Source organism: Corella eumyota, chromosome 1 (assembly GCF_963082875.1).
Source record: "Corella eumyota chromosome 1, kaCorEumy4.1, whole genome shotgun sequence".
Lineage (NCBI taxonomy): Eukaryota > Metazoa > Chordata > Ascidiacea > Phlebobranchia > Corellidae > Corella > Corella eumyota.
In genome coordinates this window covers 11926168-11952862 of record NC_137490.1, presented here as the reverse complement: position 1 = coordinate 11952862, position 26695 = coordinate 11926168, and the positions used below count along the sequence as shown (strand labels likewise).

Here is a 26695-nt window from a genome sequence, read left to right as displayed (position 1 = left end):
ATCAGCATATGTAATCCCTAAAAACGATTATTATTTGTTGTTGTTTTTTAGGATCACAGCCTATAACATTATTTTGTTTCTTTTTTCTTTTTATTAAAATAGAGATTTAGCGAAGTCGATCTTCTAACTAGTTTTCAGATCTTTTGTTTGCTTTATTTGCGAGCCTTACAAGCCAATGTTTTCATTTAACAATATCTATTTATTTTCCATTGTATTAAATTGCGGGCCCCCTTTTTCTTTTACTTTCCCTCTTTTGTGTTGAATTGGACAGTCTTCCAATAGCTAAGTTGCACGCTATTGTCAGTAATCTAATCTGGGTCGTCGAATTTAATGGACAATGGTCAGTAAATAATAACCAGCAGTGCCTTGGGGCAGCAGTTGCAGCCTATTCACAGTAGGTAGTAGTTAGCGATTTTTTCTTCTTTCTTCGCCAATTACGGGTAAAAGGATCTAAATTAAATTACTTTTTTGTTTTTTTGTATTGTTATTTTTATTATGTCTTGAAACAAAATCATTTAATTTTTTAGTTAATATACAGTAAGCCGCCAACCAATGCTTAGTTTTTTATTATAATTTAGAATCAATATACTTAAATTTTTAAAATATTAATTTATCTTGTAAAAATTAACTAGGGCTTTACAAATTAATAACATTAGCATAAAAAGTATAAAGTCAGCATGCTTGCGCGTAGACAGTGTAATATAACTAGTTGGAGAAAGTTATATAACCGTATTTATCAAGTTAGATAATCATGTTTTTATAGTTATATCAATATTAAAATATGAAAAACAACCATATTTGTTGGAGAAAGAACATTTTAATCACTTTTTAGGTGTTATTACAATGTTTTGACAGTTTGTAGTAGATTTTATCTCCATGCGTCACGCATACTTAATTTCACTTTTTAGATAAAAAATTACGTAATTTCATTGGTCACGTGAGCTTCGCCGTGACGCGGTAGTTACGAAACGATGACGCATTAACAGTTAGGTGAAACACCTTGTCCGTATCCGAGCTTAGTTGATTTGAAATTAAGTTAGATCGCCAAGTTACAATAGAGAGAGGCGAGTGGAGTACTAAAAAAAACTCGTATTATTTATGTATGGTAGGTAATTGAGTAGTAGAGGTATAGGAAACCAACTAGTTTTTGTTGTCATTTTTTGCGCTAGTTTCTTTGTGAAATATGACATTAGTGAAAGTATACGTTAGGTGCTCGTAGCTAAATTATAAAATTTTAATGTAAAAAGCGAGGGATTAAAAAGTAACAATTTCGACTGGAATTTTTTTATGTTCCTGACGTAAACGCACGCGCGTATTCTATTTAAAAACTTGTTGTTTGACAGAATTATGATATCTTATCTTAAGCTTTACGCGCCTAAAAATTATTACCTTTTAGCTCGAATTATTACTGAGATTAATAAGTGGGTGTATAGAAAAAAAGACAACTTAAGATCTTAAGTACACAAACTAGCCAATGATGCTAAACAAGAGAAAGAGAATCAATAAAAAAAATTACGAACAAAAAGTCCTATGTGGCCTCAATTTTTCTTCTTTTCTATTTGCTTAGAAATGACATGCTTGTGTTGGATCGCTTGTTTTTGAAATTTCTCGAGCTGTTTTATTTAAACTGTAGCCAATTACGCAGTTAGACAATCCGATGTTGAAGACAGTAATTCGATCCTTTGTGTAAGCTTTAGTAGCTTATTTCAACAGGTAACGCGACACGCTAATTAATGGGAAATCTATGTAGATTTTTTTCGTTAACTGTTTTAGGTGCTAACCGCATGTTTTTATGTCAATTTTAAGGCAAGAGGTTAATCAGTTATTAAAATATTGGATTGGATATTAATTTTAAAGGTCAAGTGACAATTGATCTATAAATAGCACGTATTGAACGAAATCGATTGATTTATTGTGACAATATGTCATTAAGGAAATATTAGTTTAGCTTTCTTTAAAGTATATTTTAAAACTTTAACAAATGTATTTAAATTTAAGAAGGTAAAATTTTACCACGTTTTTATTTAATTTTTTATTTTTTACAGAATTTATTTATTTTGTACTAATATATTATTTAAAAACGTGTAATGGTGCTGTACATAAGATATTAACATGAGACACTGGGTACCAAGCAACAGATGAATGCAAACAATAATGCTCAGGTTCTGAAAGAAAAAGGAAATGTTTCCAAGGAGTTTGTAACGATGCAATCCATCCCCACGGTCGGATACACCCCCCCAACATTACCTAGCGACTCGATGTCTGCATCACAATCACTTTACCCCCAATCTTATAATTTCCCCACTTACGATGGAGCCCCAGGTTTGGCAAACCCCTATTCTCGGGACAGCATGTTTTCTGCTGCAGTGACATCAACAACATCTTCCTCACTCCCTTTTGGGGACATCACACCTCCGTTGTTTGGGTCAGGAATGCTAGGGACACACCCCTATTCATCCCAGGGGTTATTACCCTCTCGAACTGCACCGGGTTTGCTAAATTATGGACAAAGTGGAATGCCAGCTGCTTCACAGCCCCATTTATTTCCAGGTGCTTCCCCATATGGGGGTTACCCACCACCCTTATCAATGCCCCTTCATCCTGGCCAGTCTATGGAAAGATATCTTCTATCTAATCCGGCTCATATGATGCCAAGGTATTTTTAATTTTTAATGTTAAGAATAAATTTTAAAAGCTTTTAAATAAATGAATTTCTTAAAAATGAGGTCATCTTTGGAATTTTGTAAATTAGTCAGGCAATTGATTTTAATAAGGAATTGCAGTGGTGTTTTCCACTTTATTATTCTTTCAATTCTATTTCGCTGACATTCTGATTAATTATTCATCATCAACTGGCCTCAAAATACTCATTAAACCAACCACTTTGTATAATTTAACTCTGAACAAATGTAATGTGATATATAAGACATTTTTATTTTAGAATTAAAAAAATTTTACAAAGTTTTTTATAAGATTTATTATGCAATATGTTGGTTTATTTATGTTTATAAATATTCTTTAAATTAACTGCAGCTGGCTTATAAATCATCCATGTCACTTAACAATGCAATATTAATAACTTGCACATAGCAGATGGTTAAAAAATTTAACAAACCACACAATTACCAAATTAGCAAGGATTTTGTAAAATCAAATTAATAGAAAAAGTTTTGTTTTTTTAGATTTCCTGCTTTACACTCTCGACCCCCTGGTTCACATTCTTTAGGGGGTTACCGGGATTCCCCTGGTATTAGACCCCCATTTAGTACTTCATTATTATCTGGAGCTGCAGGTAATCATTTTATTGTTTTTAGCACTTTTTATGCAACTTTAAAAATTAATTTTTTTTAACATTTTAAAATTAATATTTTTTTATACAATTTTTAATTATACAAAAACAAAAACATAAAAATGTAAAAATATTGATATTATTAAAAATGTCAACTATTTTAATTGATTTTTAACCTATCTCTTTGTTTTTAGATCGTAAATCTGCTTCACATTCACCTTTAACTAATGTTAGTAATGGAAACGAAATTGAATCAAGGGGCGATATTAATGTAAGTTTAAATAACAAGTTTAAAAATAGTAAAGTGTATATTTTATTAGTTATAACCTTTTTTTAAATTTGGTTATTCTAAAGCGAAATGAGAAAGTGAGCTTGTTTTTTATTAGTAGTTGTATTCAAATAAATTCAAAAGGGAATTTTTCAAAAACATTTGTTATTTGTTTTATTTAATTCGATTTCTTTTCATATTCACTTTAAAAAAGGTTTGTTTTGTGTTGAAATGATTAATGTAAATAGTAGCCATTATTGTAAATAATAGACATTATTACATGATTCATTCTTTAGTTATATATGAATGATTCATTTAATTTCCTTTTTTAATTTTACATTGATTGATATTGTGTTGTATTTTAACTGACATGTTTTAAACTAGTAGTAGGCGTGAAAATAATTATTTACCTGAACTTTTTTATATTGCATAACTTTTCATTAGATTTCGAAACTTAATTTTCATAAAATTTTATTTTTTAGATACCCTTTTCATTATCAAAAATGGCTTTGATATAAAAGCACTTATTTTTATAGTTTGATTTTAAAATAATTCTACCAACTTTAAAGGCAATTGATCCTTGTTTCTTTGTTTATTTTAAATGTTATATATATTATTGTCAAATTTTTAATTTTTATTAAAAATTGTATTCTTCAGGGTTCTAGAAAAAAAAGAAAAGCTTGTGGTCATTGCGGTCCCTGCCAAAGAAAGGAAAATTGCGGTTCCTGCATGAATTGTGTAAACCGAGCTAAGGGAAAACAAATTTGCATCCACCGGAAATGTGAAGTCTTGAAAAAGAAGGTAGGCCTATACAATTTTTTTACAATATATTTTAAATTTTTGTCTAATCCTTTATATATGGTACAAAAAAGTTCATATTTGCTTTCTTTTTAATATTTTTGTTTTTGTTGAAATTGATAATAGTTTACTGTTTGCAAAAGTTGTTGGTTTTGGAAAATTAGTCAAATTTTTTGAGAGTAACCGTTTTAGGCTCTCGACATTATTTGAGTGGCACTTGTTCTATTTGAAGAACACAAAAAGGAAATTTTGAATTGTTGTTGTCGTTGTTATTACTTCTATGCCACAATATAACCCACTTATTTCATTTGAGCTTATTGTTCTTGAATTCTTTTCTCAATATATCCATCTGTCACAGCAATCACAGTACTTGAACAAAGGCATATTTATCTTTGTCTGTTTGTTTAACACTTGTACTTATACTAAGATATCATCTTTGGGAATCCCTTGCCTGTTTTGGGAGTTTGCCTTGGCATGTTCATTTGTTATATATTCATTTGTTATATATTCATTTAGCATATTATAAAAAATTGACCATATTAATTAAAAAAAAAGGTTTACATTTTGATATAGGCTACCATTAAGATTTTCTTTTCTGATATAATATTGTTTAATTAAAGTTAAATGGAATAATTCAACATGTATTTATGAGTTTGTTATTAATTTTAAGTGAAGCAATATTTTGTAACTAATTGGAGAAAAAATATTGATAAAAACACAATTCGTGACTAGAGTAGATCATCTATCCATCTTTATGGTTATAAAAAACTTTTAAATGTCAGGTTATAATAATATGACTTTTATTTGAATTTTAAGAAAGTCTGAATAATTTATGAACTTAATGATAAGAACGTGAATAGAGTACAACTATAATTTAAACTATTCTACTTAGTCTTGTTTAGTGTATATAGAAAAAATTAAACTACTGTTCTCCTAATGTTTTTTAATAATAATTTTTAAAACAACTCAGAAATAAAATTAGATTTTTATATTTTAAAATTTTTATTTTTAATGATTTTTTAATTTGTTTTTATTGATTTGCTAATGTTTTGATTTTTATTGATTTCTTGTTTAAGTTTTAATATTATTTTATTTTAATCAATATCAAAATTTGAAATTTGGCTTTTGTCATTTAAATCTATTTTCGGTTGCTGGGAAATTTAATGATTTTATCTTGGTTCTGTTATTTATGAGATTTTATCATAAAAGCCTTTAATATATTTATCTTAAAATGAGTGAAATTTTAATAGGTTAGGTGTTTTTGATTGTCGTTTGAATGAAAATTCTCTGAGTCATATTCTTTGTTTGTTGTACATTTCTCTTAATGAATATTTTAAACAGGTGTTTAAATAAGGTGAAAATAGGGGCCACATTATGTCATTTGTTAAGTTTAATTTGGGAAAAATATTTAAATTGGTTTGTATGCAAATATTATTTTAAATGTCACTAATATAATGCATGTGTATTTTAAGGGCTAACTTGGTTTATGTAAGAAAACATCGTATTAAATTTTAATTTTTTTTATCGGATTGCTTATCTCATAAATCATATTTTGAGTAGATTTAAGCCTAGGACAGTACAACTTTCTAACTGTATTTGTGGTATATTAATTTCAAAAACATAGCAAAGTTTAAGTGTGTTTCTGATGCGCTTGAGTACAATCCTAAATGGCAAGGTCGAAATTTTTATTAACGGAAAAATAATGTTTTTTTCTTTGCTTCCTGCCTTTCACTTGTTTTGTTCACTTTACTAAAGAGGTCATGACCCTTTATGATGTTACTATAAACACACACAGTAAAACTCAAAAATCAATTTACATTTTTTCGTTTTATTTTGACTTTCTAAAAATTTCCTATTAAGACTGTTTTTAAGTTTGGTAGATAATTATTATTTGAAATATTTTCGATGAACTTTTCTTTGAGGTTTATATTCATTAAATGTCATTAAAACTAAATGTTTTGTTTATTGTTTGATGTTTATATTTATTTTGATTGACCTTTTTGAAGATATAAAACTTTTGCTTTTCACAAAAAAACAGATGTTTTGATAGGTTTCATGACCTTGGCTTTGGTTGCCTAAACTTTTCAATTAATGATGATTTATCAAAAACACAATTAATCTTCTTATATTTGATTTGCAAACATTACAATTGAACGGAATTGATTGTTTTGTATACAATCAAAACACATTTTTAATCCCATTTGAAATGACTATGATTGGGCAGAAAATGAGTTTGAATATCTTTATTTGCTTTGTTAATTATTAGGCAATAACCTAATTATAGATAACATTTCCAGTGAACTTTAAAGCCTTATTAACACACAATAATATTGGCATTTCTGCTTTTATTTAAATGCTAAATCTGAAATAAAAATGACCTTAAAATTGTAAGAGTATTGCTTAAAAATTAATTAATTAGCTAAACGCGTCACAAATCACCTCTTAATCTCACTTAATCTGATTTGTTCAATTTTTTTATTGTTTAGTTTTTGACTTATTATTTGTTTAAGATTTATAACACACCCAACACATTTAGTTAACAGTGAAGAGGCCCTTCACCACAAGTGGCCAAATTGACCCCATTTTTGGTTCTGTTTTTGCGAATCAAAACTAGTTTTTCTCACGGCTTGTTTGCTGTTTGATGTGTTGATACGTCACCTACTTGATTTAATTCATAAACTCAATACAAACACGATAAATACTTTAAAATTGTTTGGTAACATTTTGGTTCATTTTTTTTGGACATGACTAAATTGTAATACTAACAAAAAATGATTGATTGCTTATAACAATATCACAGTACAATTGCATTTGTTTAAGTAATATTCACTACAAATAGAAACTTTACAAATTAATTTAAATTTATAATTGTTTTGTAAGATATCACTTATTTAAGTACCTCAGTAAACAAATGTAATAATACTAAGTATTGTTTGTTATCAAAGAAAAATACTTAAATTGATACAATGTTTAACTTTAATACCCATGCTTTTCAGTAATTACAGATTTTTCATTTTTAAAATAGCAAACTACTACCTTACCATCAGGTAGTTACAGGCTTCAATCAAACAAAAATTAATAAATTAACTAATTATTGAGCTCAGCTTTAAATAAAACCTGAAATTATGGATGTAATTACAATTTGTGATATGTCATTTGGTAAAATTAAATTAATGTTTAATGACCTAGCTGTTCAAACATGTGTAACTGGCTTTAATTGGTTTAAATTTAAATAAACTGATAACTATCAAATTATTGGTTATTAGGCTTTTTTTTATTATTTGCTCAGCTGCAAGCCAGAAGATATTTTGATAGTAAATAATTTAACAGGAACTGAAATAAATATTTAATTTGACTTGCGGTTGTAATTTTGTGTAAAAAATGAGTTAACATTTCATTTATTAAGATTAATATGAAACTCAAGACTTTGGACGTTTTTATTCAATTTTAAACTAAATTTATTTTGACACTCTTAGTAAATAAATACAGTTTTTAGGTACTTATTTTTTACATAAAAACCTACTTCATAATACACACATCTATAAAACTTGTCGATAAGTGCTCTTTAAATGACATGTTTTAACACTTTATTATAGGCACTGTATAGTGCAAGGTGTTATTTTTTAGCAATGACAAAATGTAATGGAATTTTATTTTTTATTACAACACTGTAAAATAATTTTCCTTTTCAAAATTTTTTTTTGGAAATTTTATGAGAAAAATATTCAATTTATTTTTGGTTTCTTGAATTTTTTTGTTGTCTTTATTTATTAGGAAATATGTTCCACTGGGAAATATATCCAGAAGAAATTAATATTAAATGTTGTTGCATTTCTTTTACTCAGCCCAAACCTATCTATTATTCATGATAGTTCAGCAAAATATATCAGTTAAATAAATAAAATTTTATTTATTTTTCTAAGATCATTATTTTTTTGACAGGTTGTTTTTTTTGGTCCAAATTTTTTTAATAATTAAAATATTATTGAAATAAAATAAAATATTTGCCTAAAATACTGTGTTTATTATGCATATATGATGTATTATCGCAATATATTTATTTATTTACCTTAATTTTTGTAAATTAAAACAATTATTATTTATTGAACTAAATAGTACAAAATGACATATGTTAAAAAAATTGGATTTATTAGCATTTAAAAACCACCCTTGGGAATAAGCTTTTTATTTTTTAGATATTAACATAGAATTTTAATTAACATTGATTTTATTTAATTTTTTTAAGCATTTGGCTAAAGTCAAAAAAAACTAACATTCTTATTTTAGCCAAAAACTTGAGGGTCTATTATAAATTTCCATTTAAACTGTGATTAAATTTTTATTGATTTAGGCCCTAGTTTACTAAGCCAAAAGCTATTTAGGCCAATTTTCAAAGCATGAACCAATTTCTTTTTTTAACAAAGTTGATTTTAATATCATGAATGAGAGTAATTGATTTATTGCAAAGATGACCTACTTTATTCTTATACACGATTAAGTAACCATGTTTAGTGTTTAAATATTTATGTGCCAAGTAATTAAAAAATATACCCATAATGCCAAAACTATTTTTATAATTTAAGTGTTAGGTATAGATTAATATTAATTATCATATATTTTAATTAGCAGAATTTTTTATAAAAGTAGCAGAATTTTTTATAAAAGTACATATTTTTTTTATCACATAAATTTATTTTTGTCAATTAAATGTATTTTAATAAATTATTAATTTTTTTTATTAGAAACTTTAATTAAAATGATACATACTTTTTAAATTCTCAATTTATAAATTACAGCATTAACTTTATGTAATCACCTTTATGCAAGATAAGTTAATTTGTGTTTAGTTTACATTAGACACACCCTACCGATACACTTTTCTTTCTTTAGTTTATTTTTTGTTGAACAATTTTGATTGACAGATGGGTAAACACAAGGCAAATATTCTTTTATTTTGTAAGCCCTATTTTAATTAAGATTGGAGAAAGTAATTTGAAGCAAGATGTATATAGGACAAGAAATTATTATGTTTTGTTCTTTGTTTGATCTGTAAATATTATCTTTTTGATTTTTAACATGGTTTATTGATATTTTATTGTATGACAGATTCTTTTGTGTATTGTATTGAAAACTGGAATTTAAATTAATTAAAATTTAACTATTACTTTACATTTAATTTTAGTAAATAGATTTTTACTTAAAGTTGCTACTCCCTTGCTTTATTTATATTAAGATATTTATGCATTAATTTTCATTTAAATATTTTTTTTTAATTTTTTTAGCCTGGATCAACCCCATATACCCCTACCCAAGTTGAACCAGTTGTCGTTAAACAAGAAAAAAGAAAGGTGAGATAATAAAATTAATTAATTTTTGCCATTTTGATTAGACAAAAAATATTTACTTTGTTATCAAAAGACAATGCCTCTTGGGCAAAAGTTGGAAAGTTTTTCATTTTTAATAAACTCAAAATATCATTTGTTGTGAGATGAGTTTTAACTTTTATCTCAAAATCAAAAGATTTAAAATTTTTAAACATAAATTTCTGAAGACCTGTTTGTTGCCATGACACATTAAAACAGTTTTGAATAATGATCAGCAATTTTTTGCATGGTGTAGCTGTCAATCTGCGGCTCATTTTGTGTTCAATTAACTTTCTTATATTCTGCTGTTCTATTTTTCGACTTTAGCCATTTAATTATATACACAACAAACCGCTGGTATCACTGTTAGCCAGGCACCAGTTGAGAACAAGTTTGTATACAGATGCTTGTTTCTATGATTATATCTACATGGTAATTATAAACATGTCATCAGATACCATAACCACACACAAAAAAGGCATTTTTCTAAAACTTGACCTATTTAAGACAACATCGCTAAATATGGGATTGATTTATTGGTTTTGGGTCAATTTTGATCAAGATTTAATTCAAGGTTGTGTTGAATATAAACATAGTTGTAATTGTTTTTGTGTTTGTTTGATGGTGGATTTATTTTTGTAAGGAACTTGAGAAATCTCTATGTCAATATTGTTTTGGCATTTCATTTTGATTGTATCAATCTATTTTTAAGGCTTAAAATAATATTAATTTTTATTGTCAACATCATTATTTGTTAAGATGTTTATTTTCCTGTCAAACTTTTTTTACTTTTTAAAATGCTTTGTAAAGTATTGTGTATTCATATAGGCATTATTGGTTATATATTAGTATTATATATATAGGCATTATGTCATGCAAAAAAATTAATAGTTTCACATAAAATGTCAATAGTTATAATTATGAACATTACTCTTGTAAATGGTCATCATTAAAAACTAATTTTTCTCAACTTTTAATGATTAAAATTTTTTTTAATTTAAATCTCATTACCAACATAATGATTTTTTATTATATAAGGGTTTTTCCATATCACAATTTTTATGATATAGTCGTTATTGACTTTACGTTGCACAGTTACTTCTTTGACAAAATTACCAGTTGTTTGCGCAACATCATTGTTATAAGTTAAAATTAGAGTTGATTACAGTGCCTGCTTAATTGCATCATCTAGTGGCGCAAATTGTTAATTACTATTAGTAGGTAGGTGGCACTAGGAAGTAGTCACAAGCCATGAAGTGGGCGTTGTTAAAATTTTTGCTTGACGTAATTCAATTGTTTTAATTCTAGTGTGTTCTAGATGTAATAGGTTTACCCTTAAAATACATATTTTGTTTGGTTTATTTATTTTGGGGTTTATCTGTACACTTCTTGAGTTGGGATAAGGGGGTATTTACCCACAAATAACAGACCAATTTATCGCCGTGCCAGTTTGTGTAACTTTCCGTTCAACAAACATATATCTCGCTTAGTTTACACAGAATCGGATCGACTACAATGAATATCGTCCGTTTTTTTGTCGCGTTTCGCTGAGTGCCTTGCCTTTGTTACCGTTGGTTTTCGTATTCTACTCGTCTGTACGTGCGTGACGACCTCTTCATAGTGTTTCTCTTTGATATATCAAGCTCTCTTTTACGAGTTAGGTAGTAGCGTCGTATAGGTACCATTTGTATTACTAACGCTGTACAGACAGTTGACGGTACTAGTTAGGTGCGTTCGACAGTTGTAAATATGATTAATGTTTAAGCTTGAGCCATAGCTGGAGGCGTCATTAAGTTTGTATGTTTTAGTTTAAATATTGAAAATTACGCGTTGATTTTGAAAGGTTATTGTAGATAGAGATATTTAGATAAACTAATATGCAAATTAGGATCATATTCAGGTAAGATATAAAACAGTTGCGATAGAAACAAAAGAAAATAAAGAGGAACTAGTAGTTAGGTAACAATATTACGCCTCAACAAAAATTATTACTAAATCTAATACAGTGTGTGATATATAGGTCGTTATAAAATCATAAAATTCGCAGTAATCAATAAAAGATCATAATCTATTTGGCTTACTCGCTTTATATAAGACATACAAAAACGAAATCGAATGGACCACACAAATGTTATAAAATAAATCGATAATTGGCCTTCAATACACGCCGGTTAAATTATTCTCTTTCCCTCGCAAGAGATAACCATACAACTATATGCGTGCTGCTGCGTGTGTTCCAGCACGCGGACGTGCAGGATTTCCTGGCGTGTGAGTTTTAAGCTTTTAACCAAAGATGCACACAACGTTTAACTGCACATTTTGTAATATACATACTGACTTACCAATGCACAGTTTAAATCAGGGCATTTACAGAGCTTAACACAAGGAAACTGCCCAAAATTTGAATTAAGTTAGGTTATATAAAAATAAGCAATGCAAGAGTACTAGAAATTTAAACAGAAATATTTTTAATTTATAAATTTGAGCATACTTTATTTTTAGTTGCAGTTTTGTAAAGTTTTTAGTTTTTTTGTATATTTATTATTGCCAACTCAAGCTTTGTTTTCCTTTTTTGTTGTGATACCTCTGTTACTCAACTCAAGTATATTTTTAAAAAATGTTATAAAGTGGAATCGTCAGGTAAGTAAATATGTGCTTATTTAATTAGTTTAATTGGTGAATTATCTTTAATAGTGTGTAAATGGTAAATAAACTTAAAATACAGGTTAACTGTAAAAACTAATGTTTAATTACAACAAAAAAATTATAAAAAAACATATTACTTTTATTTTGATCAATAAAATATTGTGATGTGACATTTTTTTAACTTTGACTCCGAAATACAGCAATATTAAAATAAATTATACCTGTACATTTTTAGAAATTTTACCTGAACTGAAGTAAAATATATTGTAAAAAATAGCGACCTTCATTTATTTTTTATTTAAATGGGCAATCGAAACCTGGGTACTTGATAGTATTGCTTGTTGTTACGGGATTCATTACCAAGCGAAGTCATGTGACTTTGTTTATGTTTATCGAGAGAAAGGCACAGAGAAAAAAATTGCCGGTTAACTGTAGTAACCGGGCCCATTAAGGCAAATTTTATCGTAAAATTGAGTCTGTCGCACTGTTTTTGGAATTTTTTATTTTTTAAAATTAGTTCAATATTGGTATTTGTGGTCGACCTACATAAGCATTTATGATATTAACAAATAATTGTGGCAAAAATTATTTTTACTGACTCTCCACTATTTTTAGTAGTTAATTATTAACATGACAACTGTTTTTATCAAATATAATAAAAATTAAAACTGATTTGTGGTAAAAAATACTAACATATATGTTTATTTCATATATTCATTTGAAAATGAATTATTTTATGATTAAATATGTTTACACTATGTTTTTTTTTAGAAAACTCTTATAGCTATAGTTTGATTTGGCTTGGTAAAAAAAGTAAAGCTATTAATTAAGGTTTATGAAAAAAACAGCCAGGTAGTTATTCACAATTCAAATTACAAAAGTTAAAATTGAATTTTACCCTTTTTCTAAGTATTCCATATATAAGTGCTGTAATAACAGCATGGTTCCTATTATTATTTCCTACTTCACCTACGTGTTGTAGCAATTACAGTTATTCTTAAGCACAGGAACAGGCTAGCTATATTTACAGCAGCTGAGCCTAGCTATATTTACAGCAGTTGAGCCCAAACAAAACAACGAATGTGCTGCGGTTTTCTACTTCTTCTCTTTTCATTCTCTTCCATTGTGACATAAGAGAGGTGTCGCACGCGCACGTGACAATTGCATTGAACGAAAAAACGTGCAAAAAGTGTGTCTGTCGGGTTTTTAAACCATCATAAAACACGTTATGCAGAAAAAAATATATACACGTACTTGAGCTAGTGACTAGACGAAATACACTACGTTATATAATCTACCTGTTCCGTTATCGCATCTTTTAATCAGCTTATGCTGTGTTTAACAGCGTGGCTTCTGGTCTCTTGTCGCAATTCGCTTTCCATTATCCTAATATTATTGCTTTCACACTTGACCTTGGTTGAAAGCAATTCGTTTTTAATGTCGCGTATGGCAGTTGTCGTGACGCGGTAAAAACCCGTTTTTTTTCTTTTGGTTTCCTCTTTTTTTGTTTAAAAGCCGTGTCCTTTCACTTCCTTGAGTGAGTAAGTTATTGTGCTAAATAAAAACAGAATAGTTTGTTTCTTTTACATATTGTATCCAGTTTTAATTTTTTAAGAAGTTGTATTTTTTGCAATATTTGCTAAAGTTAATATGTTTACAAAAAAGCAAATATTTGTATTTTTTTAAAACCTGATAAGGTTTTAGGATTTTTGTGGTGGTCTTTAAACTTAAAGATCAAAACATTTCTAGGAAAAATGTAAGCCAGTAAATATATTTTTTCCATTTTTCAATTTCAAATTTAGGCCAAGATAACTCCTTAAAAACTAACTTTTAAATTTTTGGTTTTCAGGAAATTGACAATTTTTCACCAAGCGAATCAAAACGAAGTAAACTCGAACAACAACTGCCACAAGGTGGCGATCTACCTCAGGTAAATTAAAAAATAAATTTGTGACTATTCAACTAAATCAAATTCGAGCATTAATTAGCAAATTTACTTAAATTTCGAACACTGTGTTATTATTGGATCAATACGATGGAATGTCGATTGCGAAGCGCGCATTGTGTGTGCACGGTGACTACCCAAGTGGTGCTTTCCCTATAAAATTAGGGACATTCCCTTCTCTGAGGAGATAAGGGAGTCTCGAAATAAGATAAATTTGTTTACGATAACTTGACACAGAATAGGCTCCGACGTATTTGTAGCATGTCTTAAAATTAATTATAAATTATTAAAGTGCGTAGCGGTTCTATATTTAAGTGTTATGAAGTACATATTACGTTCATTGTTTTGGGTAATTTAATGGGCTCAAAATAGATATTCTTCTTAGTCGGTTGTCCACACCTTTTTTGTCAAACAACAAAAAAAATTTCATTTAGTTTTAACTTAAAAATATAATTAACATAACCTTTTTTACAAAAAATTAATTTTGATATTTGATATTTGTTACATGTTGCTACTCAAATATTTGAATTGCTAATTTTAGGCGCAAAATTTTTTGTAAAAAATTTAACACTTGCGTTTTTTTACAGGGATTATTACATCCTACTTTGCATCCAAACTTTGCTGAATTTGGTGATTTGAATCGTACTCCAGCTGTTCAGCAAACAACCGGGCAATCAAACCCAATTCAAGAGCAAACTGCGCCATCGTATCAAACACGATTGCCTCCAAGCAATAATCAACCACAAACTGGTAAGTTGTTTTAAATGTTGTTAGGACATTGTTGAGTAAACTTGTTTTTAAGAGTTTTTGATACGAAAAGTTTAAATAACTGTATTTGAATAAATTTTCAAGTAGTTATATTTAGTACTGAAGGGTATGATTTTTCTTAGTATTCTATCGCACTAGGTTAGTTCTTTTTTTTATTAATAATTTTAAAATTTATTTTTTTTACTAATTTAGATTTACACCAGACTTACTTTACGGAAAACCCTCAACAACAACAACAACAACAACAACAACAGCAAGAACAGCAAGAACAGCAAGTTCAACAACAGTTTTCTGGAAATAATCGCTCACGTGAAGCACAACCTGATGGCCAACCAGTAACTGAGGAATCAGACTTTATAAATCAAGCACTACAAGCGATAGAAAGCAATATTAGTTGCAATCCAGGCTCGGAAGGAAATAATTCATTAAGTGATAACTCAAACGCTGCTTTAAGTGCTTCAATACAAAGTCAAGACCAGAGTCATAGTCAGTTGCAAAGCCCACAGCAACAACAGCCAAGAAGAACGTCGGTTCAAGAGCCATCGTGTAATTCCTGGAACCCTGAATTACAGCATAAAGCAAACCTTGCACAATCATCACAAATGCCAGCTCAAGCTTCAGCTCAAAGCGCAAGTAGCAGTCCCGGGCAGGCTCAGGGTCAACAGGGTTTACCAGATCAATTGCTAAATAATTTGCGGAAGTTTAATACACCAACTTCTTTTCATGGGCAACAGCATAGTAGTCCAGTAAAAGATCCCTCAAAAATGGGTTCATTTTCTGGTCAACAACCTCAGTATGGGCAAAATCCACACCGGTTAAGTGTTGACAATCAACAAACACTTGTGACTCCAAAAGAGCAACAAAGCTTTGCCCAGCAAGGTAGACAATATGCTCCGGCACCATTAAATAACTCGAACCAAAATTCAATGTATTCTGGTGAAAATATGTCATACCCACGACCATCGGAGCCTAATACACGGGTACCGTCATATGACCAATCAAATTCTTCTTTGTACAATCAAATGTTTTCTATGAATTCTGCTCAGCGTCCTTATGGGGCTCAATCTTACCCAAATAATGCAGATTATGCTCAAGCAAGAGCAACTAATCCAAGATTCTCATATGAACAAGAAAACTTTGGAAACAAACAACAGAACCCAAATTCGACAAGCCCTGGACAATATTCATATTCACAAACTCGTATGCGACCCGCATACCCTAACCCAGGAATGCCGCCACAACATGGACAGAGTCAGTTTAACCCACAACAACATTCACAAAATCAATATCACCGGTACCCAAATCCACAATTTCATTCTCGAGGGCCTGCTCCAGAAGGAAACAGATTACCTAATGGTCAGTGGGTACCACAACAAACTAGTCCTCCCCAGCAGGGGATTTCACCCCAACTTGCTGGGGCACAACCTCCAGCTTACCTTGCAGCCAATCGAAGAACAAGTACAAATCAACAATCTAATTTTCCCCCACCTAGACACTTGACAAACCAATCTGGAAGCAATTCTACAAACAGTCAAAGTCCAATGGTACCAACTTCTTCGGCTGGTGGTAACCCTACCCACAGTCCCTATCCAGGGTCAATGGGATCAAGTTTGCGAAGCCCTGCTGCTATTGTGACCCCATCCCCTGCCTCTCATACTCAGGGTGAAACACCTGCTGTAAATATGCCCCATCTGGCATCATCACCGATGGCAACCAATCCTTTATGTCCTACAGGTGTAACTGTGCAAAGTATGTTACCAAACTCGGGTGATCCTACATACCAGCAAAGTGTGCAATCATATCGACCGTGGCACGAACCAGGAAGACCTGGCCTAAACTATCATGGACATGTTTCCCACACTGTGGTGCCACCCGATGGTTACAAACCAGACCCATCCAACCGAAATTTAAATACGAATCATTTTTTAGCCCATCCTGGCAGCAGTCCTAGTTATCCGCCCCAACGCTCCGCCATGCATCCCGGCCAAAGCGGATTTCCTGGTGACCCAAGATTATCGTTCACTGCTGCCAGGTTGTCGCACCCTCAAACCCCAGGAAATCTGGCAGAAAATACTCAGGAATTTACCAATGCACATCAATCGTTTACTGAAACAATGAACTCAGTTCTATATGGGCAATCTAATTTAAAACACCCTGACAATTCGCGGGGATCAAATTCGGTCGATAAATCAACTGCCGAGTCTTCACCCGCTGACCCCCACTCAACAATATCCCCTGGCGAAAGTGGGTATGACTCGGCAGAGTTGAGTTCAGTTGTGAGTGAAAACTTATCCCACATTTCAGCACATGGGTCACAAAAATCTAATGAGCGGTCAAAAAACTTGACTGAGGCCCCGGTAGGGTCAGTAGTTCAACAAACCTCTCAACCTGAAGCTAATTTATCTTCAACTGTGACCTCATTGAAGTCTCATGATGAAGGTGATCTTTCTTGATGAATTTTTATTATTTTGCTGCATTATTTTATTCTTATTTGTAGAATTTTTATATTTTTAATATTGTCGGTCTTACTCTTGTTTATTTTCGCAATTGAATTAATTTACACAATTATTGTTTTATGAATCAATAAATGACGATACAAATAATTCAGCTTGTTGATTTTTTATACTAAGTAAACCCACAATAATATTGTTTATTGTGTTTAGATACAACAGTTTCAAGTTTGGGTTTGTTGCCTGCCGGGGCCAAGGTGACCGATAGTCACCTTTCATTGCAAGTTCATTCAGGGTCAGTGACCTCAGACGTATATTCAGGGTCATTGAAAGTTGACTCTGGGATGTTAAACATTTCGTTGCTAAACAAAAATCTACCTCTAAATAAATATTGTCAAAATGCCGAGACAACAAACCTTTTAAACAATTCAAAAACTATTTCTGAGTTTAACACTTATTTAAAACCAAGAAGCTTTTCTTTGGATTGTTCTAAAACTTTAACTAAAAATGATGATCAGGATTCTGATTTCGACCAATCAGATAACGAAGATAAAAAGGTTGTTTCATTAAGAAGATATAGTTCACAAGGCATTGGTGTGTCAGAGGGTTTAAAAGTAAACCATGTTTTTAAAGTGCCAGAAATGTTAAAATCTGAAAAACAAGTTTTTAACACCAAAGCTGTACAAAATCCCTTTTTGAATATTCACAAAAATGATAAATGTGATAACAAATTTGAGTTCAAAACCTCATCACAATCCTTAAATCAAGGTTTTACCTTTGATACACCACCTCAAACCCCTACTCTTCCAAGGCAACCTAGTTTTGAAAATCTAACTGGTAAAAAAATGTTACAAAATTATCCTTCTGGAAATTGTCATACCCAAAACCAAAACAAAATCCACATGCATTTAAACCAAGAAGCTATGTTTAATAATTACTACCAACAACCTGGTGGAATGGATTTTAGAGGTCGTGTGATTGATGCAAAAGGTCAAAATGGGGCAATGATAAAGAAAGGAGTTTTCCCAACATGTAATTGTATTCCAGGTAAATTATTAGCAAGGACAAACCCAAGTTAATAAATTTAGAAATTAAGTATTTTTTAGTGTATGTGTTTGTGTATTTTATTCATTTTTATTTTTTTTATAACAACCTTTAATTAGTAACTTTGGTATATAAAAACAAAGAGTTTCATTATCATGTTGCTTTAAATATTTAACTTAACATTGACTGTTCATTGAAGTATCGGTTGTTTTTGTTAAGGAACAAATGGTTTAAATGATGATGCCCCATACTACACTCACTTGGGGGCTGCACAAAACATAGCTGGTATAAGAAAATTATTTGAAAATAGACTCAGAATTACTGGCAAAGCTTTAAGAATAGAAAAAGTAAATTTCTTTTAATTATATATAAAATCTGAATAAAAGCCTACTTTGAGTTAGTAATAATATAACACAATTGTGTAATAAGCTATTTAGAAATGTATTTTTTTAATATAAAATTACTCTTTTCTTTATTCAATATATACTTTACAAGCAAAAAAAATCATATTTATATCTGAGTTTTGTAACATCATAGGTAATTCCAACTGATAAGGAAGGCAAAACATCTCATGGTTGCCCAGTTGCTAAATGGGTAAGCCAAAACAAGGACTTTTTTATTTTTAATGTCATTCAAAAAATACAACTTAAATAAAAATAATTTTTAATTAGGTGATACACTTTTTAAACTTATTTTAGTTTGCTGATCTTTTACAATTGTAAATCTATTTTTACTTGGTTTAGATAATTCGTCGAGAAAGCAGTGAAGAGAAGGTTTTGGTTGTTTGTAGACAGAGAAAGGGTCATTACTGTCCCATGGCAGTGACAGTGGTCATTATTTTACTGTGGGATGGAATATCATCAGATGAGGCAAGTTTTGCTTATGATAAATGCAAGGAGTTAATACCACATCATGGTCAAGCTACAGATAGACGATGTGCAACTAATGAAGAGTAAGGATTGTATATTTTTTAACAAAATGAATCATATAACTTTTAAACTTATTATCAAAAAGTCTAAAAATTTTACTGAAAAGTAGATACAGTTTTATATTCTGCTTTATATTATCTGTCACCTAAATCTACATTTAGTTTTTTTTTTTTTTTGTAATTAAACAACTTTTTAATTTTTCAGGAGAACTTGTGCTTGTCAAGGCTTCAATGAAGACCAGGGTGGCGCATCATTTTCATTTGGTTGTTCATGGTCGATGTATTACAATGGTTGTAAATATGCAAGATCTGTTAACCCAAACAAGTTCAAATTGGCTGGGACAAAAAATCCACAAGCAGAAGCCTACCTGACTAATTTTTGTCAGCATCTTTCTACTAAAATGAGTGGTTTATATAAAACTGCTGCACCTGATGGCCATAGAAATCAGGTAAATAAATATTTAAGTTTTGGATGTTAAATGTTTTATTAGTGTATAACATTGGCTCAAACTTTACTTTTAATACTTGTTTAATAGTTATATGAGCTAAAGCTGCACTTGTCCTTAATTAAATAATAGAATCTTGTCATTAGTAAAGATTTGCTTGAACTTTTAATGTAATGTTATTGTTTTTAATATTCTCACAGTAACCTAACTGAAATGCGTATATTTTATACAAAGACAGTCTATGAGTTTTCTAATACACATTACACAATTAAAGGAAAAAATTTTGCTTAGTTACAATTATAATAAGCTTTAGTTTTTCTTATTAGACAGAGTATGAGAACGAAGGTTCTGAATGTAGACTTGGGTACAATTTACAAAATGAAGGACGACCGTTCAGTGGTTTTACTTGCTGCATGGACTTCTGTGCTCATGCTCATAAAGACCAACATAACATGGAAAATGGAGTGACCATGGTAATATTTTTCAATAAATTGAATTTGAAATTATGTTTTAAGCTGGCTAGGTGTTTTTGACTCAATAGGTAAAACAAGAATTAGGATTCAACACAAAGTTATTAAATATAGATTCAAACTAAAATTGTATTTTTGTATTAAAACAAGTTTTCTATTTTTTTACCAGGTTTTAACTTTAACAAAACCAGAAAACCGTGAAATTGGAAAGAAACCTGCAGATGAACAACTCCATGTTTTACCTTTATATAAACTTGATCTAACAAATGAGGATGGTAGTTTACATGGAGTTGGTGAAAAATTAAAGAAAGGATCAATTGAAGTAAGAATAATTTTTAAACTAGTTGTTCCACACTTCTATTATTAACATTTATTGTGTAGTGTCGAATTTTGTTAAGTTGTTTAGTCCTTTTTTAGTAATATAAGTTTTATTTAAGCGTTTAAATATCACCTTGCAATTTTTTAGATTTTGTCAAGTTTTCGAAGAAAAGTTCGTTTGCGAGACAAACCATTGGGAAATTGTAAACAACGAACCACAAACAAAAAAAGGAAAGGAGATTTGGACACTGTCGTTAAGAAGAGAGGTCGAAAACCAAAGCGTTCTTTGTCTATGGAAAATTTGACTGTTATTTCAAAGGAAAAAACTCAACAAAGAACTACACATCAACCAGTTTACAATATGCACCAGCAAACACCACCTGTTCATAACATGTTATGGTAAATTTTTTCACTTAGTTTTTTTAACCTAGCAATATTTTATTAAAAGTAACTTTTAATGCTTATAAAAGTGTTGATAAATTTTAACAAAAAAATTTTTAGGAATCCTGTACATCAGCAAGGTATTGGTCAACTACAAAACCTTGGCAGTTATTCTTATGATCCAATTAGCTCACCTCCACCCCGGTGGCCATATCGTCGTCATATTTCAACCGAGCAGGACAACACTGGTCCTCTAAGTGCAGAGAGCAACTTACCATCAATTGGAAGCATTTTTAGCCCAGGCAGTTCTAATCCTGGTTTAACCCCGACTAGGATACCCTCTGTTACCCCAATTGGTTTAACTCCACCTGCAACCCCAGCTCATAACCTAATTAGTCCCTCACCCCAGACCTTTCAATTTGGTCGGAGAATTTCAACCCAGTCAATGTCGAATGATTCCAATACCCCAAATTTTTCTTTACCCTTGCCACCTTTAGGTAGTAATACCCATCATTTTTCTGGTTTAAACCAAATATTGTCACAAGGAAAAACATTGCCTAATCCATCAATGTTTTCAAACCAACATGCCCCTTTACCTTCACTTGGTCAAACAAACCATTCCCAATCATTAAAAAACCATCCAAATCATCCAGGTTTAATTCAAAGTCGGCATTCCAGTCCACAATTTATCCAAAACCAGCATTTGAATCCAGTGCACCAAAATTACATTAAACAAGAACAACAACAAAAACTTTACTTAAAATCTTACGCTGCCCCAGCCCAAATTAAAAATGAGAACCCAATGTTTCATAACCCTGGCTATATGAACCCCCAACAATCCCCTTTTCCAATACAAGAGCCCTCTAAAACAAGTCCAATCAAGCGTGAAGCTTTCTCAGATTCGGAGGAGAGTTTTTTGAATGCAGAAATGGGAGGTGTCGCTATAGCAACTGGTCATGGTTCGGTAAGTTTTTTACAGCTTGCAGAGAAATTTTATAGATTTTTTATTCTTCTGATTAATTTGACTAAATATGTTTTGTTTTAGGTATTAATTGAGTGTGCAAAAAGGGAACTTCATGCCACAACATCTTTAATAAAACCAGATCGATTTAATCCATCAAGAATATCACTTGTGTTTTATCAACACAAAAATATGAACTACAAAAATCATGGTGCAGCTGAATACAGTGCCAAGGAAGCAAAAAGAAACTATGAAAAGGTGAATTTTGATATATCCATATTTACTTTATTTATAAAAAAAATATTTCCCTATTTAAATAAAATTTTAATATTTATTTTAGGCGGAAAAAAAGCAAAAAGAAAAAGAAAAACTAGATTTAGAAAAAAAGGAGTCTCAACTACAAGCTTTGAGAATTCAAAATGCTCAACAAAATTTCACATCACCTTATTTAAATGGATTTTACCAACAAGGACAGAGTCAAGTTTCACTACCATCTATGAATATGGCAACCGGTATTTTTAAGCCACGAAATTTGGCCCCAAACACACCTGGATATTTGAATCCAAGTAATAACCCACCCAGGACTACAACTTCGATTAGCTTGCCCACTAGAATTATACCCCAAAATATTAATTCCAATAGTATAGTCCCGATTATGAATTCTCAAAGCATGGGTAAAGTTGTGACCCAATCCATGTCGCCTTTACAAATGCCAGGCACATGTGCCACACAATCAGTGACACAAAGTTGGAGCCACCCACCAAATATTTCTCGAAATGTAATAAATGAAAAATCATTTGGCAGTTTATCAACCACACGGCATCTTTTGCAACAGTCCGTGGTAAATCGTAAACACTCTGGTAATTCCCATGAGATGAAACCATTATCGGAAGCTTTGCCACCTTATGAAGATGCAAAAGACATTCCATCAACAAATCAAGATATTACGATCCAGAATAAAGTTAACAACTTGGTGAAGCCGCCTACAATTTTAGGACAGTTTTCCTGTTACCCTCAGAGCTCCATCTACCAAACTTATAATTTCCAGGGCTCTGCCCCCAACCAAATATTTTACCCCAATATAGCCAATTATCCAAATCATATGCTACCACACCGAATGGCAACGCCCCAGACGTTTTTGAGACCTCGATTTTTACCCCCTAAAACCTCATAACATGCAGCCTGGTTTATGTATTGTTGTCACGTGACGTATGACGTCATGTTAACTCAGGTTTATAGTTTGTGACAACATAACATTAGAATTAAATTTTTTGTTTACAACTTTAGGGAGTTTACATGAAAAATGAATTCTTAAACAAAAATTAAAATATTTTAATAAACTGAAATAATAATTTTAATTAAAATAAGATTATAGTGCAATATTTTAAACCGGTTTCTCTCCGAATGAATTTGCACAAAAAAGCGTTTTAAACGCCGGTCCATTGTTAATAAACAATCAATTAATACCACGTGGAAAACTAAGGGTTTTTTTAAATGTATTTTTAAAATCATTTTTATGCAAATGACGTCACGTGTCCCAGGTTTTTATAATGAAAAAATGTTTTTTTTTATATTTTGAAGACATTAGTTTAAAATTTAAAAACCTCAAGGTGATATCGGCAAATGAATTTTTAAATGCTTTAAGTCTATGACGTCATTTTTTATTTATTATTTCCGAGTGCGTACTGATCTTGTATATTTGTGTGTGTGTTTTACGTGTAATACATTTTGCACTATTTTTAAATTATTTTCTGAAGCAAAGCATTTTGTTGGTTGAGCCTCATAACTTTGTTGATATTCTTATTTATTTTTAAGTTTTCAAGATGTTTTTCTATAAAACGCATTTTTTCACTTAGTTAACTGTCCCTATTTATTTATAAAGTTGCAACAATTTTTTTTTAAAGCTTTTTGGTATAAAAATATTTATAATTGTAAATTTTGAAACACCGACCAATATAACTTTGCCATTATGTCGCTGGACAATTATATTTTTTTTCATTTCTAATGTAATTACAATGGTAGCAGTAGTGTAGAAAGGCTAGTAGTTTTAATCAAACTTTAGAGTTTTTAAAAAAAAAATTGTCTTCTTTCTTGGTTTAAACATTCCTTTTATTTCTCTCGTTATTTTTACGTTGATATATTTTGCTTTTGTGCTAGCTCTTTTTATTATGACGTAATGATCACGTGATACAAGTGAAAACTGTATATAATTGCGTTTTATGTATGGCCAAAATGCAACTTAGAACTGATTTTTTATGGTTTGTTACCCTTTAAAATATGCCCTTTTTAAATATGTAGAATTTATTTACTTAAAATTTCAAACTGCTGTAGTTAAGCTATAAAATTACTTTGAGAAAGTCGCTATGATATGTAAACGACCGCAAGAAAGCGATGTAAAAACACACCCATTATAACATTAAGTCTTGTGCTAGTATATACCAACATCATATAAAATATTAAATGGAAAGTGATTTAATAAATTTCTGCCTTAGGCGGTCCTTATGTTGGGCATCCAAACAAACAAGATAATAATGTCAAGTGGTTCCTTAAGCAAATGGTTATTTAGGCTAACGTGTATTCCATAGCTTTACTTATTTAAGTCTTAAAAAGTGACGTAGTATTTCTTCAAATACAGTTGTTGGTTCTTTTTTGTTAGAGTTTCACTAAATTCTAGTACAGAGAAATTTTAGCAAGTTAATTATTAATATTAATGTAGTGTAAACAAACGTTGTATTAGTTTAAGTTAGAAGGCTAAAAAATACTCTACAGAATTCGGTAATATTAGTCATATAAATTTTTATTATGCTTTAAATATGGTGATTTTTGTCGACGTAATAAAATTCGCATCAGCGTTTGGGTTATAAATATTGATTTTATAAAACTACGTTTTAAAAAATTTCCATTTTATTAAATTAATAAGCAAATAAATCGTTAACCACTAATTTGAATGTAAGGGCAAGTACGTAAGTGTTTCATACATCCTTATTTGAATGTCTGGACAAGTGCGCTATTGTTTAAAAGATCATTTAAATAAACTTAAAAAAAGGTTCTAATTTAATATTTAAATTTGATTTTATGTAATAGCATCAGTACTTGAAATCTCTCTACTATGCTATTATAGTTAAGATTTGAAATTAGTTTATTTAAACATGAAAGTAATTGTTGCGGGTTTAGGAAAAACTGGCACTAAATCAATAGAGGTAGCTATGCGCCAGTTAGGCTACAACGTATACGATCTTATGGAAAATTTTTGGAATTTCGATAAAGAATGGAATACAATTATGACTGTAGGCTGTACAAAAGAAATGATTACAAAAATATTTAAAGATATGGATGTCGTTACCGATTTTCCGTGTTGTTATTTCTGGGAAGAAATATTTGAGGCATTTCCAGATGCTAAGGTTAGTGCTTGACAAACATTTATTTCTATATATATTTATAGTTGAGGGTGTTTCAAGTTTATCAAACACAATAATTTTTGCCCTTTCTTTAAGAAAAAATTTTCCTGTTAAAAATAGTAGGCTCTTTTGTCTTGTTATAATGGATAACCGATTATTTAGTTTAATCTAACCGTTTAGTTCCACCACAACATTTTAAATTGCAACATAACTGTTTAACTTTCAGGTAATTTTAACTCAAAAAAGCAACGAAAATGCGTGGATAAAAGGCACCACAAATCATTTTGAATCTCAAAACAGAAACATTTTGTTAAAACTTATATTATTTTTGACGCCGTCTGGTCGAAGATTAAAACGCTTTGCAGACAATATGGGTAACTTGACTTCTACAAATTTATATGATGGCATGTCGTCCATTTTTAAATTTTAATGTAAACGCATTTGTTACTTTATTTGCTTTAAACTCTGGGAATATGTTTATAGGAAGAGCTATATTTGGGTTTAAAGAAGCAGGATTCTTTAAAACAATGTTTAATAATCCACCAATAAACAAAACTTTATTACTGAAACTATACCGAAGACACAATACATATGTTAAACTGGTAAGCTTACATTATTTCTTTGTTTACCTAATATAAAACTTTGCTTCAATTTAAAACTATTATTAACTTACCTTTTACAGAAAGTTCCAAAAAATCAACTGTTGATCTATAATGTAAAACAAGGCTGGGATCCTCTTTGTAAGTTTTTAAACAAGAAAATTCCTAAAACTTATTTTCCAAATAAATATGTGCGCGAGGAAACGAAGTTGACCGAGGAAAATCGAGCTAACGATCTATTTTTTCAGCAAATAAAGAAAGAACTTAGTGTAGTGGCATCAATTATATTTGCAGTTTTTGCTTATATTTTATATATGTTTTTGTCTTGGCTACCATATCAGTCTTGGATGTCAGGCTTAAATTAATATAAATCTACTTTAAATGTATTCAAATTGTGCTGTTGGTTACCATATTAGTTATATTCACTGTACTTTTGTATTGTGTTATATTTTGTTATAAAAGACTGCTTGCCTTAAAAAAATAACACAGAACATTAATATTTAGGTGCAAAAGCGTCCTTTTTCAAGTAACATTTTTATTAAAAAAAAGCAGGAAATTGACTGTATGTCACAAAATAGCAAAACCTCTGTTAATCGTAAACACAGAATTAAAAATTCCCGCGA

The 26695-nt window shown here is 30.2% G+C and overlaps 2 protein-coding genes across 2 annotated transcripts; both read left to right on the top strand.

Moving 5' to 3' along the window:
- Window positions 1-2049: 2049 nt before the first annotated feature.
- Window positions 2050-24366, top strand: LOC145740671 (uncharacterized). Its single transcript, XM_082558494.1, has 19 exons — window positions 2050-2656; window positions 3183-3292; window positions 3484-3560; window positions 4215-4358; window positions 9638-9703; window positions 14214-14294; window positions 14897-15059; window positions 15270-17516; window positions 17741-18574; window positions 18791-18918; window positions 19109-19165; window positions 19315-19523; window positions 19705-19948; window positions 20272-20418; window positions 20585-20737; window positions 20882-21132; window positions 21235-22078; window positions 22160-22333; window positions 22416-24366. Exons 1-19 carry the CDS (start codon window positions 2139-2141, stop codon window positions 23247-23249), a joined length of 7281 nt encoding a protein of 2426 aa, XP_082414620.1. The 5' UTR covers window positions 2050-2138; the 3' UTR covers window positions 23250-24366.
- Window positions 24367-25224: 858 nt separating this feature from the next.
- On the top strand, window positions 25225-26437 carry LOC145763364 (uncharacterized). Its single transcript, XM_082574803.1, has 4 exons — window positions 25225-25476; window positions 25700-25847; window positions 25957-26075; window positions 26156-26437. Exons 1-4 carry the CDS (start codon window positions 25225-25227, stop codon window positions 26435-26437), a joined length of 801 nt encoding a protein of 266 aa, XP_082430929.1.
- Window positions 26438-26695: the final 258 nt, after the last annotated feature.